Raw genomic sequence first — 14,623 nt, forward strand, 5'->3', positions numbered from 1 at the left:
AAAGTAGTGCACTATATATGGAATAGGGTGCCATTTCAGCCTTATTTTTAGTCCTTAGGGCCACATCATCCCAACTGCTAGACCAGTAAGTGTTAGTTAGTACACTAATGACTCCCAAGTGCCTCCTAAACGCCAATCCGAAGGAGCCGAGGCTTGTCGTGAGGTGATAAAAAAAAAATAATGACTTGAACTAAGCATTCATATCTGCAGAGCTGAGAGGCTGACAGGCAGCCCGGTGTAATGGCATGGCAATTATGACCGTCCACGGCTCTCCTAAACGAGGCACTGAAGCGATCCTGTCATCCCCTGCTAAGCCTTTAAATGAAGATGTGACCGGACTCTATTTTGTCAGGCTATGGTAATCATCTATAGTGGCCCTAATTGACTGCCTGCCTCGAAGAGATAGTGACAGGCGGATTAACAGTCGCCCATCGTTACCAGGGAGGTCCATAGAGACAACGTGATGCTGAGTGTGCACGGGCAAAGTACAGGATGATCGGACTATTGTGACCAAACATTATCATAGCTCTGCCGGATGTAATCATTGAGGGCTTTAAAAAATTTGTAAAAAAATAAAAATGGCAGCACTGTTGTTGTCTCCGATAAGTTGCGGGTGGACTTTTAGTGTAGCCGTAAGCACTGCTGCAATCAATAACCAAATGCAGACATCCGATGGCTTATGCAGCGAAAACAAATCTCCTGTAATCAAATACTGCAAAACATGAGGGTCTGACTTCCAATTTTGTGGTTGAGCTGGAACTACAGTACAGCTTTCATAGTAGGCAGTGACATTTCAGGAACACCTTAAATCAGACTGGAATCCTTGGGCAGCCTATCAAATCTAATGTTGAGTTCTAGTGATATACAGAACCGTTGGTGGCACATAACTGAACTGAAAGCAAAGCAAGTTTACTTTTAAAGTGAGACCCGCAGAGACATTAAGATCTCCTTAGTGATAATGAATTGATTCTTGATCTCTACTTCAGAGCCTCTAATTTGGCAATTAGCTGCCGTGTAATAAACATTCCACAAGGAAGAGAATTCTAATTGGCTGTGTTCTTTCTTAACGAGATATAGAATATCATTATTACTTTCTTTGTGTGAATAAAATAGCATTGTCACTGTTCAAGAAAACATGGAGAGCGCTGACATTTTATTATCTGTAGCTTGGTATCCAAACTGATATGCTCAGTTTCACCGTTAAACAGAGCATATTGGTTTTGGGTTCCAGGCTATATTACATGGACCTAGTGTGGAGGATGCTATCATGCTGCAGGGATTGACCTGGTTTAAAGTTTGAGTGAAAACTCTCTGGAGTTCTGGAGAAATCTGCTGAGCAGTTGGCCAAATGTTTTCACGGACCCACCAAGAGGGGTCAGAGCCTGGCTGACTATGTTTCTGCTGCGAGCCTACCCTGGGGTGTGTCTGTCTGTCCCAGAGAGAGACGCGTGTTGTTGTGCTTCTCTCCCATATGGTGACACAAAACACACAACTAGCCAGAGTGTTATACTGTAGTAAACAAAGCAACAAAACAATCACAAAAGACAATTCTAAACTGATTAGGAATCTGGCTTCAGAATAAATAGCTACGAGTGTGAACGTGTTATTGAAAAAAACATTATTCAATTTATCAAAAACATATGAGATAATATTGTTCATAATGGTATTTGACTGTTGTTTTCATTATGAGAGATGATAACTGTGCAAGCATTCTATTTCCGTATACTACAGTATAGCCTGTGGAATAAGCACAAAAGCAACATGTCAGCTTCACTTCTGTACACTGCGGGGATAGTATACCGAAGGGCTGTTAGAGAACGTTACTGTCCTCTACCAAAAATGAGTGGAACCTCATTACCCAAAGACAATTATGACTTCCAGAGAGGGATGTGGAGAAATGTATTTGATGAAAACACAAAGTGGAGAGACTAAGAGCTTAACAGCCAAGCATCCATCTAAAGCACCTGTCGCTATACATTGCAATCATATATTTAATGTAGGCTCTGTGACCGATAGATGAACAGTACATAGCTAGCTGCAGTATATTTGCTGGCACAGTGATGTATGGTATTGCATGGTAAATAGAGTACTGTGTAAGAACCACTATGACAATGATGTATCATGATATTTGCTCAGCTGCTGACTTTCCCTGAGAGTTTTTCCTCTGAAAATAGATAATTCAGTTTGTGTGATTGTCATGTTAGGTATGGTGCGCATGTAAACATCTGTACGTTACCTTGGCACACTGTTTATGATTTTGACACCAGCCCAGGTATCCATTGTTCTGTAGGGGGAGAAGAGAGTAGAGGACAGTCAGTAGTGTAATTACTAGGGAGAGAAGAGAGTAGAGGACAGTCAGTAGTGTAATTACTAGGCAGAGAAGAGAGTAGAGGACAGTCAGTAGTGTAATTACTAGGGAGAGAAGAGAGTAGAGGACAGTCAGTAGTGTAATTACTAGGGAGAGTAGAGAGTAGAGGACAGTCAGTAGTGTAATTACTAGGCAGAGACGAGAGTAGAGGACAGTCAGTAGTGTAATTACTAGGGAGAGTAGAGAGTAGAGGACAGTCAGTAGTGTAATTACTAGGGAGAGTAGAGAGTAGAGGACAGTCAGTAGTGTAATTACTAGGGAGAGACGAGAGTAGAGGACAGTCAGTAGTATAATTACTAGGCAGAGAAGAGAGTAGAGGACAGTCAGTACTGTAAAAGTTAGTCTTAACTACTGTCCTAACTACCATGTAACAAAAGTCGAAAGTGTACAAACACAATTTTTACCCATTCATGTTGGCAACACAGCTTTTGAAGTGGCAAAGAAAGTGACCTAAAGTGAAAGTGACTTTAAGTGAGCTAATGTCTTGATGAGACCGAGCAGGCCAGTCACAGGCACCCTGGCCTTCGTCTGTCCAGTGCAGCCACAAGGGTCTGGAAGGGGTGGTTGTGGGCAAAAACTACCGCTGTGTCCTGTGCCGGCAAGGCTAAAGACAGAGTCATCTGACTTCTCTGTCATTATCAGGTCAATGAATGCCTGCATCCCAAATGGCGTATAGTGCGCTGGTCAAAAGTAGTGCACTATGAAGGGAATAGGGTACCATTGGGGACTCACTCAATTCATCATACCCATGTTATGAAGGCTACTATGGCAGCCCAAGGAACATGAAAGTCAAGACAGATAAGGGGATTTTGTTATGTCACTTTGACTCAATGAATGGAGCACAATATGACCTCTGACGCAAATCAGAACTAGTCTCACAAGTCAGACAATTGTTTCCGAAATACTACATGTGAAAAACTGGAAATCAAGGGTACGGCTACATCCCAAATGGCACCCTATTCCTTATATAGTGCACTACTAATCCTGATTGATGGTGGCATTAACGTGATTTGAAGTCACTGTCCGGGGTAGATTATGTCATGTTAAAAAGTCTCCATCAAATCTCAGAAAGGGACTTTCCAATATGGAAAGTTACGATAGATTCAACGATCTGTACCAATATGTATTTCCGTGGCTGCTTCGGCACATTGCCAACAGAGACCTTTCAAACAATATGCTTCATTCTAGTCACGTTCATCTGTCCATTACTATGTGTCGAATTGATGAAAACGTATAGCTGAAGCGTACTGTAGCTATATACCCAAGTCTGGCAATAAGAATTAGCCATTTTATAGGCTGACATGACATAGTATCCTATCCACTCCTACAATGGGTAGATTTGATCTATGACAGGAATTCCATCACAGAGGGAATAGATGGGCTGCCCTTGCAATCTAACATTGACCCTGCTACATGATCCGTGGGAAGTAGTGATTAAACAGGTTAAAGGTCATATCCTGACCCTTAGAGAGGTCGCGAGTGCTTGACAGTGTGGCTAATGATCTGATGTCAGTGCAGTTCCAGTCCTATGATAATAAACCATAGCTAATAGCCATGTGTCTCACTAGTTCCCCATTCCATATTCCCTATGGATCAATTCATTCAGTAAACTATATAGGCCTACTATGTGGGAGTATACTAGTGGGTATTCTCACGGGGCCATCCTTCCAAAATCCTGAGGCTGAATAGTGAGTAACTGGGCATGTTCACTGCTAAGGCTAAGTTATCTCCATGTACTGTATGTTATCCAAGGAGGACGTGAACTTGATCATGTGACCTGGGTGGCTCAGTCAGTGTGGTAGGCTTGGGACTGGAGGGGCAGTGAAGGGCTTGGTATGGACGTAATTAGGATAACAAGCCTCTATCTCTCTCCATCAGCCAGTAGGTTGCTCCACTTCTCAATGCAGAGTCAGATTTAAAAATGGGACATGGTAAAGAGAACTTTCTAATGAGGAGTACAGTGTATAGTCTGTTTCTTGTCAGAACATGGTACTGAATTGTCTTCATATATTGTGTCTAGGTTGCTTGCAAACTTAACAAATCTAAAGCAGTTATTGTGAGGTCAAAAACTAAACTTCAGTTCAGTCAATAGTCAACTAAATAAACAAATCAAATATAAACAATAAAAACAAACATGTTCTCATTAATGGGGTGGTCTATTTCAAGCACATTCTTGTTTATTAATTCATTTACGCATAAAAAAGTAAATGGAATATTATATAATGCAGTAGAAAAATTCTGATTGCCTGCGTTTGATCCAACTTTGACTTTATTCCATGAAGACAGCGGCATGCTCGCGGGCTTGTTTTGGCCTTACCTCCACCTGAGATTGTTTGGAGAGCGTCGCTATACGAGTGCTGTGCAAGCTGAGGCACCGAGACGCACATCTCCCTCGGTAGATGTCGTTCATCGACCGGGTCTCGTCTTTCTTCCGCGTCTTCGCATTGACACTCAAGAACAAGATAGTCCACAAACAAAGACTCGCAAATACACCTCGACTTTTGAATAACGACATTGTCGGGGACTTCTCTCTTGCGCGTTTCGCCTCGTCGCGACGGGACGGGTTTATGACAGTTTGTGGATGCAGCCCGGGAAACTGATGAAACTTCCATGTCGAAGGGAGGAGCCAGGATCAGAGCTCAGCCTGCCATTGGAAGACATTTACCATAAACGGCAAATGATCTCAGGTACGATGCGTGTGATGAGTTTGGACCGATGCCATCTAATTGTTTAATTGCTGACGTATTTTAAATTGTGATCGCCAAATAGCCTCCAAAAGTACAATCTAAATGTAAAGGCTCATTTACCTCACGTTATAAATCTAGGTCTAGTATTATCTTTAATGATAATGTCCTGCTTCAAATGAAGAATGCATTTTGATAAAGGGTAATTATACATGAACAAAATCGACAGAATCCACTCCTCAGCACTCCTGTAACTCACTACACCTGTTTGTGGTCTTGCCCAATGCATTTTCTGGAGCCTCAAAAAAACATAGAACTGCAACAATCACTTCATAATCTCTTAAATGTTATCCTTGACTGTACTGGAAAACCCATGTTCTACATATTCATTATGTCTTATTTGGGATTCATGCCTTCATTTTCATTAATTCATTAAGTATTTCGTTAATTCATCCATTCATTCATTCATTGAAACTTACCTAACTAACAAGTTTGTTGCTTCATGGAAACCTATCGTGGGGGCGGGAAGTTACACAGCTTCCAGGGATCCCCATCATTTTCACCGGTAGCAGAGAACAACATTTTTATGGGCAAAACTATAAAAACTAACCACTACCATATCTCACAAAATATCTCTCCACGTTTTGGCATCGTTTTCTGGCCCACGGAAAGGAGAGAATATGACGTGTAGGAAATATTGAAGAAATCCTCCCGTAGTTGGTATTTTTTGCTCATGCTCGTTGAAAAAGAGTCTCTGCTTGGTGCGTTAGCCTCCTGGGGTGATAATGACTGGCCCATACCTCTTCGATGTTAGGTTTTATAGAGTGGTGCTGTGCTGAGCTGTGTGGAATCACAGCAGCTGTGCCGTCTACTAACTACAGTGTCATAATTAGTCTACAGGTGAGGAGCGTTTCTGACACTGGCTGCAGTTCAGAACCAGAGTCAGGTTCAATCTGTCCATTTACAGTAGCTTTAGTTTACACGGAGTGAGATTGCGGAGAGTGAATGGTGAAGAGTTTGGTAACTCAGTCTGTCTTCTGTCATTTGGACCGCAATTGCATGTTTAAATGCAATCATGTATTTAGTAGAAATGGCATGGGGCCCCTCTCAAGTCCTTGGTCATGCAATGCTGAGTGACAGTGTGTGACTATATCTTAAAGGGGCAATCCACAGATGCTACATACATTTTTGGCCTTATAAAATAAGAAGAATATAACTTTTATAAATGCCTCATTTATAATGCCTCAGAACCAAAAATATAAGCTTGTTTTATACCATTTGTGTGCAAACATTGTACATGTAAACAAACACTATATAGCCCCAAAATAAACTTCAAACTATATATTTTTTCTGTCCTTGCATCAAGAGCTCTGTATTTTTACCAAAACAGAGGCAGGGTAGCCACTTTGTTATTGTTTCAACTACAGATGACCCTTTTAAACTCTAAGGCTATATATCAGGCAATGCCAGAGTTACTCAATAAATGACGCATGTACATTTTATTCACCTGGTGGTCCAACCACACTGCAACTTTCAAGAGGAGGAATACCCCCTGCTCCTTTAAAAAACATTTTTTAAAGAATATGTACTTATATGCATGCGTGTGTGCAGAGAGGGGATCCTTGCAAGTACGTGGTGGAAGAAGTAGCTAGTTGGTGTGGGGTCCTGCAGTCTCCTGCAGGCTGCTGAATGGTATTTTCCACAACCCTGGTGGTTTCCTTTCCTGACTGGGGGAAGCCGCTGCCAATGGGGTGTCCCCTACAACATGGGTCATAAAACCAGGGTCAGGAAACCCCTGTGTCTATGCGGGAAGGGGGGAATGGGCGTGATACGAGTTGCCTACTTCAGCCATCAACGTTTGTATGTGTGTGTGATTGTGTGTGTTTACGCATGTGTGTGTGTGTGTGTGTGTGTGTGTGTGTGTGTGTGTGTGTGTGTGTGTGTGTGTGTGTGTGTGTGTGTGTGTGAGTGGGGGGGATTTTCGCTGGCAACCTTAGTTTACAAATACAAATATTCCCTTGACTGTGTTAGTATTTAGAAAACAACAATCACATTTGGAGCGTGATCATACAATTCCCTAGGAGGTGTAACGATCGGTTATTGGAGTGTAATGAAATAAATCAATAACTATTGACACCGACGGAGCTTGTCTCTCAGCATGGGTGTTTGAGTCAATACACTACCACACAGAGTCTCATGACACTAGGGCTGAGTCCCAAATGGCACCATATTCCCTACATTTCACCTTATGGGCCCTGGTCAGAGTAGTGCACGAGCCCTATGGGTCCTGGTCAAAATGAGTGCACTATATAGGGAAAAGGTGCCATTTGGGACACAGGCAAATAATCATTATCTGTATAGAGTTTGAATTATTAATACATTTTAGTTTTGTTAATCTCAAATGCGTGATCATAATATATTGTAGGAAACTGATAAATGTAGTTTGATTCAGCGTTTTAATAATGCATGTCTGTCACGATGGAGTGATCTTTATGCTGTGCCCAGCTGAACCATAAGTTATTTTTATTGGACTATGCTGTAATTTGGAGCTCTGTTGACATCTAGTGGAAGAATTATGTATCAGTTTATTTTCACTGTTGACAAATCGGCCCTGAGCTCATGTTGTAATTATGTTGTAATATTTTCTGAGTTGAAGTGTGAAACTGCAACCTAAAAAACACATCTGTAACCTAAGACTATAACCTAAAAAAGATCCACGAACGGTGTAAACATGCAGATATTTAATTCCGTTTATTTTTGTGTGTGATATAACAAATGGAAGACTAGAGAAGGCATTTTAAATGCACTCTCTTTAGTGGTTACAGAGGTCATATTTGCAGCAGTAGGTGTGGAGGAGTCCTCCCTTGATGCCCTGGAGATGTTCACACTCTTTGCTGCTGATGAATCCTCGGAAGCATGACACCATTACAAGGAGAGAGAGGTGGACAATGGGACACAAAACAGATGCAATCACAACATCAACAAACGTACACAAACAATATAAAAACAAGATTTCACTGATCGTAATGTTGTAGATGATGAGATATTGGGGAAGAGGAGGAATTAGAGTGAGTGGAACCTTTATTTGTGGCTTTCTCACATTTGATCTGAAATAATTCATTCCAATAACCAAGTGATACATGAGACGTCTCCACACACATCTTCATTAGTGTGTCTGGGCGACACCGGTAACACTGGAGGGCCTCTCCTACATCTAGACAATACAATACCACAAACTCAGTTAAAACATTTTTGTTGTAAACTTTAATATTGTGTTTTTATTTGTCAGTGTATTGTATATTCACTGAATCAATTAGGTTGTTAATACAGTTCACAAACACTATACAGCATGTTATTATCATGAACACAGAGTGGAAGAGTTTCAGTGTTGTTTTGAAGGTATTTCCAGAACATTCTATTCACTGACATACCACAAATAGAACTCATCAGAAGAGGGAAAGATATAGCCAATACTCTCATCTTCACTGCTTAACCAAACACAGGATAGTCCGAGATATTTTCTTTACAGGTATTTTAGAATGGTTATGTAAATGTCACCTACAGAATGTAATAATCTCACCTGAGTTCTTGTGCTTCACAGGTGTCTGTGAAACTCTAGTGTAAACACAGTGCTGTCCTCATATAAACTGCCTTTTCACTGTTACATAAATACAACTTTATCACTGAAGTTCCTGATAAAGATGGTGTAGTGTTCTGGGAATTGTGACACGGCAGGCTGCCATGGGAAGTATTCTAGGAATGCCACCTGGATCTTTCCCACTTGGTCACTATAGTAACGGCAGAGAAGCTCAAGCCTTGGGGGGTGGCATATAGTGCTGCTCGGTGCTCATGTTTATGCCATCAACTTACCTGACCAATCACATGCTAAAGAGTCAGATGATATCTGTATAGGCCCATCTATTTTATCCAACTGAATCATGCATTCAAGTTAAAGCTGACATCAATAAGCAAATGCAAATTGTTGGGGAATGAAGCAACTTTAATTTTGTAACTGCTTCACAACAACAGTAATAGATGGTAAATGGACTACATATGTGGTACTCTTGCGGTGCCAGACATCACACCAAATTAAAGAATCAACTATGGTAGTCAACGGTTGTCTCAGTTGCATAGGTCAGAGGGACAGCACCAGACATGAATGTTCTCACTCTCGTCTCCAAACATCTGGCATTCTGACATCTGCATGCATCTCTTAAATGTTTAGGGAGCTGTGGAGAGAGGATTGAAAATACCAGATACCTAAGAGACATAACCTGGGCCTGTATTTATAAAGCATCTCAGAGTTCGGATCCAGGAATAGGTCTTCCGTGTCCATATAATCTTATTCATTATGATCTAAAAGGATAAACTGATCCAGGATCAGCACTCCTACTCCAAAATGTGTGTGTTTTACTGATCATTTAACCTTGGTAGGTCGCACCGATGAAGCACAAGGTAAAGTGGCCAAGTGAAGGAGGGAGCTAAATACGAAGTGAGTGTTTGAACGTGATTCTCGCGCAGACCTTTTTATTTTTTTTCGCTTTGGCAGGTCTCCACTCTGTCTCGGCTGTGGTCTCCACTGTCAAGACATTTGTTGCACCTTAGGCCCTCTCCTGGACATACAGTAGACCAGCATTATCTCTGGTGTAGTTTAGTAGCTTGGTTAAACCTGACTGAATGCTTCACGTTAAACAATGGTGAAAACAATTGTTTAGTAGCTAGGTTAAACCTGATTGAACGCTCCATGTTAAACAATAGTGTAAACATTTGTTTAGTAGCTTGGTTAAACCTGACTGAACGCTCCACTTTAAACAATGGTGAAAACATTGTTTAGTAGCTTGGTTAAACCTGACTGAACGCTCCATGTTAAACAATGCTGAAAAAATGATTTCACAATGGTTCAGTCTGGTTAATAACCAAGCAAGTATTCAGTGAGACAGTTTATCATACCTAGTAAAACCTAGAGAACTCTTTTTGGGGCAGACTCATCATAGCTTAAAGACAGCAGCAGGAGAAGGAGAGAAACACACACCACTTTCATCATTCCTTCTCTTCAGGTGTCTTTTGAGCTGTCATTTTAACGATAGAACATATGTCATCAAAGAGTGCTTAGTGTGACAGACGTATACAGTTGGTCTTGTCCCGGTGCTTCACATGTAGGCTTGTGTATAATGACAGACACGGTGAAACCCAAGTAGCACAATTTAATTGAGACAAATATTTGTGACACTTTACAACTTTTTAAGCATTTTAGTGTTTGTGTTTGTTCTCTTGGCGATTTCTAAGCTTTGTTATAGTGCGTTGTTATGAGCAGTAAATAGTGAAGTAGTTGCAGGTAAGTTACAACTCAAACAGAATCTCTGACTTGGTTAAGTTTCCTTCCGATGTGTGTGGAGCTGTTCTTTCTTAGCACAGCATTTCCTAGATGTCCTCTTGTCTGGATCTGAATATCGGAATGGGAATTCCTGGTTTTCAGAAGAGATTACGCAAGACAAGAAAGTTTACAGCGATCAGTGCCACATAACAGTGACTGTTCCAGACCTGGGCCAAAAATCATTATATTTTGTAGTTTATTTGAGAATACAAATAGTTTTAAAAAGTAGTCATTTTTGGGATCTGTATTCAAATCGTTGTAGGCACCTCCAAAGTAACTATTTGCTCCCCCGGATAAATAGTTACTTTCCACAATGCAGAGTTATCCAAGGTCTGCTCTGTTCCACATTGGGACATTCAACATCGGGACAGAGTGTGTAATGACAAATTTAATGGAGTCTATATTTTATGTTGTGTTACTGGGTAACACATCATATAGCCTATAAACTAGTCCTGTATATATCAGCTATAAACTAAACTTGCTAATCACAGGTTAATTATGTCAAACATAAATAATAATTAAATGCAAACTGTTTGGAACAAAGACGCAAAAGTACAACTTTATTTCTGTAACTTCTTGACAGTTTCAATCATGTGCATTGATTAGTGATATTCAGCTTAGTACAATAAATGGACTGTATAGTGTACAGTATGGTAGACAGAGGATGTGTCTCTCAGTTGCATTGGTTGGTGGTGCAGCAATAGGCATCAATGTCCTTGTTGCTTCCCAGCAACATGCATTCTGACATCTTCATGCATCTCTTGAAGTATGAGATAGCTGTGGAGAGAGAGAAGCGAGACAGGGTAAAACACCAGATATAGAAGACACAAACCAGCACATTTTCTTGATTTCTTGATTTTTCCTTAGATGTCAATCAAAAGGATCAGGTATTTAGTGTTTTACCGATTGGTTACTGATCCTCGGGTTACACACATTGTAAAGTGCCTAGTGAAGGGATATATACAGATGAAACTCAGGGTATACTGCCTAGTAAAGGGGATAATGCATACAGTACGTACGAAGTGGGTACTTGAATATGACCGTGGCGCAGGTGTCATGGTCAATACGGCAGGACTCCAATACAACGGTTGCATCTCAGGCCCTCTCCTGGAGAAACCGAAGAACAGCATCATCTCTGTTGTATTGTAATGACTCTGCTGATTTATTGTGTAAAATGAGAGAACGGAGATGAGAATAATCAATCTATCTTTAATCTGGTCCATGTGTTTTATTTGGCATGGTCCCTGTAAAAACTAGATGGTAATTGTACATGAAGTTTAATTGGTGGGAGTCCAGTGAATGTAACATAACAATCAACAGTGAAAAGAAGGAAGCCTGTACAGAATAAAAAATATTCCAAATCATGCATCCTGTTAGCAATAAGACACTCAATTAAACCTGCAAAAAATGTAGCAAAGAAATGAACTTTATGTCCTGAATACGAAGCATTATGTTTGGGGCAAATCCAACATAACACATCACTGAATACCATTCTTCATATTTTCAAGAATGGTGGTGGCTGCACCATGTTATAGGTATGCTTGTCTTTGGCAAGGACTAGGGAGTTTTTAAGTGTAAAAATAAATGGAATAGAGCTAAGCACAGGCAAATTCCTAGAGGAAAACCTGATTCAGTTTGCTTTCCAACAGACCCTGGGAGACAAATTCACCTTTCAGCAGGACAATAAACTAAAACACAAGGCCAAATATACACTGGAGTTGTTTACCAAGACGACATTGAATGTTCCTGAGTGGCCTAGTTACATTTTTAACTGAAATTGGCTTCAGAATCTATGGCAAGACTTGAAAATGGCTGTCTAGCAATGATCAACAACCAACCTGACATAGCTTGTACATTTTGTTAAAGAATAATGTGCAAATATTGTACAATCCAGGTATATAGGCTATAAACTAGTTCTGTATATGACTTATGTATAAACTGAACTTGCTTAGTGCAGTGCTCATGTTCCAGGCCATCACCTGGCTAATCACATGTTAATTATGTCAAACATAAATAATAAATGCAAACTGTTTGACAGTTTCAATCATGTGCATTGATTAGTACAATTAATGGACTGTATACAATTAATGGACTGTATAGTATACAGTATGGTAGACAGAGGATGTGTCTCTCAATTGCATTGGTTGGAGGTGCAACAATAGGCATCAATGTCCTTGTTGCTTCCCAGCAACATGCATTCTGACATCTTCATGCATCTCTTGAAGTATGAGATAGCTGTGGAGAGAGAGAAGCGAGACAGGGTAAAACACCAGATATAGAAGACACAAACCAGCACATTTTCTTGATTGGATAAAGCAAACGTTTCCTTAGATGTCAATCAGAAGGATCGGTTATTTTGTGTTTTATCGATTGGTTACTGATCCTCGGGTTACACACATAGTAAAGTGCCTAGTGAAGGGATATATACAGATGAAACTCAGGGTATACTGCCTAGTGAAGGGGATAATAGATACGTACGGAGTGGGGGCTTGAATATGACCGTGCCGCATGTGTCATGGTCAATACGGCAGGTCTCCACCGTGTTTCTGCAGCCTTTGCCAACACAACGGTTGCATTTCAGGCCCTCTCCTGGAGAAAACAGAAGAACAGCATTATCTCTGTTGTACTGGAGGGAGTCTGGTTATCCATTGTGTAAACTGGGAGACTGGAGATTAAAGAATGGAAATAAGAATACGCAGGCAAGCTTTAATCTGGGTCAGATGAATCTGTTTATTTGGCATTGTCCCTGTCAAATAAAGACATGAAATAAGATGAAGACCTTGATGGGCAGACTCACCGAAGCTACATGCCAGCAGCAGGAGTAGGAGAGAAAAACATATAGCTTTCATCTTTCCTTTGTCTTTCTTCAGGAGTCTGTTGATCTGTCGTTCCAACAATAGAAAAAAGGCATCACCAAAGACTCCCTCTATGCGGTGGGATTATGCGATGTTCAACAATTGCTACATGTAGGTTCATGTAAGTCTGATTTATTTGAAATGTGCAGAAACATTCTGAAACCAACCATTTGACAACCCCAGTAGCACAATATCATGAGACAAAGTCATTAAGGAGCTGTAGATAGTAGAGTAGTTGCTCACCTGATTGTATTTCCTTTAGGTGTATTGAGCTTCCTTTACTCTCCTCTCCTTCTTCTCCTTTTATACAGCATAGTATGCTAATAAAGCTGCTATCTATGAGTCACTTGTGTGAGATATTGGGCAATGTATTTACTCAGGTTTAGCACAAGTAGTACCCTATGTCTCTCTGTAAAGGACTGGAAATTCCCGGATTTCTCAAGACAAAGGTTTGTAGTGTCGTGTTCCACACTGGGACATTCCACATTGGGACAGGGTGTTTAGAGAATTTTGAAATATCAAAGCTCAACAAAACAACTGACTGGTGTGCATAGCTTATGTAAGAGGCGGTGTTGGATGATGAATCCTTCATATCATATGTAAACAAGTTCTTCTTATGACATTTAGACATATGTTGAAATCAGGAACAAAAGATAAAAAATACAATTTTGCAATACTGAATGTATTTCATTGCCATTTGAACTGGGCTCCAGCCACATTCATACCAATGATAAAGAAGGTGAGTATGGGTCATAGGTCTTATAGGTTGCAGTTGTCCCAGCTGCAGCAGGTGACTCTCAGATCCTTGGTTACACCAAGCTTCGAGCACTCCATCATCTTGAAGCAGGACTTGTGGAAGGTGTTCTCTGGAGAAATAGAGAGAGAAAGATAGAGGGGGGGAGAGATGATGATGACGATACCCACTGGGCACAGACGTCAGTTCAACATCTAGTTTTGATTTACATTTGGTTGAGTTGTCAACTAACGTGAATTCAACTTGAAATCAACAAGAAATGTCACCATGTCATTGGATTTAGGTTAAAAGCTGGGTGAAAAAAAATAGGAAATTCCCTTACATTGATTAACTTTTGCAAATCCAATCAGTCATCACATAGATTTTTGGGGGGGTTAAAATGACGTGGAAACAACGTTGATTCAACCAGTTTTTGTCCAGTGGGTAATGACTGACGACTGAGTGATAATCTTGTAGGCCTACCTAGTAAATAGATTTGTGTTGTGTGTGTGTGTGCGTCTGATTGATTTCTGGTCGGATTAATAAGGGACTGTGGCGTCTCTGCAGTGATTGTGGCTATATGCCATGCCGACTGAATGGTGCTGGGAC

The 14,623-nt window shown here is 40.6% G+C and overlaps 2 protein-coding genes across 4 annotated transcripts in view; both read right to left on the reverse strand.

Moving 5' to 3' along the window:
* Positions 1 to 4,956, reverse strand: part of LOC115196006 (anosmin-1) — a 29,024-nt gene extending 24,068 nt beyond the window's left edge. For 2 of the 3 annotated variants that reach the window (XR_003878792.1, XM_029756435.1), the window contains exons 1-2: positions 4,686 to 4,955; positions 2,237 to 2,284 (exon numbers count right to left, since the gene is read on the reverse strand). Coding sequence is in view for 2 of the 3 variants with exons in the window: in XM_029756435.1 (XP_029612295.1) it covers positions 2,237 to 2,284; positions 4,686 to 4,883 (246 nt within the window). In the remaining variant the exon portion in view is untranslated. Of the gene's footprint in view, positions 1 to 2,236; positions 2,285 to 4,685 lie in introns of all 3 variants that reach the window. The other variant, XM_029756437.1, reaches the window with a different exon arrangement.
* A 7,176-nt stretch (positions 4,957 to 12,132) lies between these two features.
* LOC115196007 (phospholipase A2 inhibitor 31 kDa subunit) lies at positions 12,133 to 13,633 on the reverse strand. The gene is made up of 4 exons (XM_029756438.1): positions 13,525 to 13,633; positions 13,224 to 13,308; positions 12,905 to 13,015; positions 12,133 to 12,661 (listed from the first exon to the last, which is right to left on the reverse strand). Exons 2-4 carry the CDS (start codon positions 13,273 to 13,275, stop codon positions 12,558 to 12,560), a joined length of 267 nt encoding a protein of 88 aa, XP_029612298.1. The 5' UTR covers positions 13,276 to 13,308; positions 13,525 to 13,633; the 3' UTR covers positions 12,133 to 12,557.
* Between the last annotated feature and the right edge of the window lie 990 nt (positions 13,634 to 14,623).

This window comes from Salmo trutta, chromosome 6 (genome assembly GCF_901001165.1).
Source record: "Salmo trutta chromosome 6, fSalTru1.1, whole genome shotgun sequence".
Taxonomy (NCBI): domain Eukaryota; kingdom Metazoa; phylum Chordata; class Actinopteri; order Salmoniformes; family Salmonidae; genus Salmo; species Salmo trutta.

Bases quoted from the DNA above. Each gene is read 5' to 3' on its own strand.
- LOC115196007 (XM_029756438.1), bottom strand. From the start codon at position 13,275: ATGAAAGCTATATGTTTTTCTCTCCTACTCCTGCTGCTGGCATGTAGC. The intron at 13,016-13,223 runs GTGAGTCTGCCC...TGTTTTCTCCAG, and splicing joins GCTGCTGGCATGTAGCTTCG to GAGAGGGCCTGAAATGCAAC. The intron at 12,662-12,904 runs GTACGTATCTAT...CTCTCTCCACAG, and splicing joins CATATTCAAGCCCCCACTCC to CTATCTCATACTTCAAGAGA.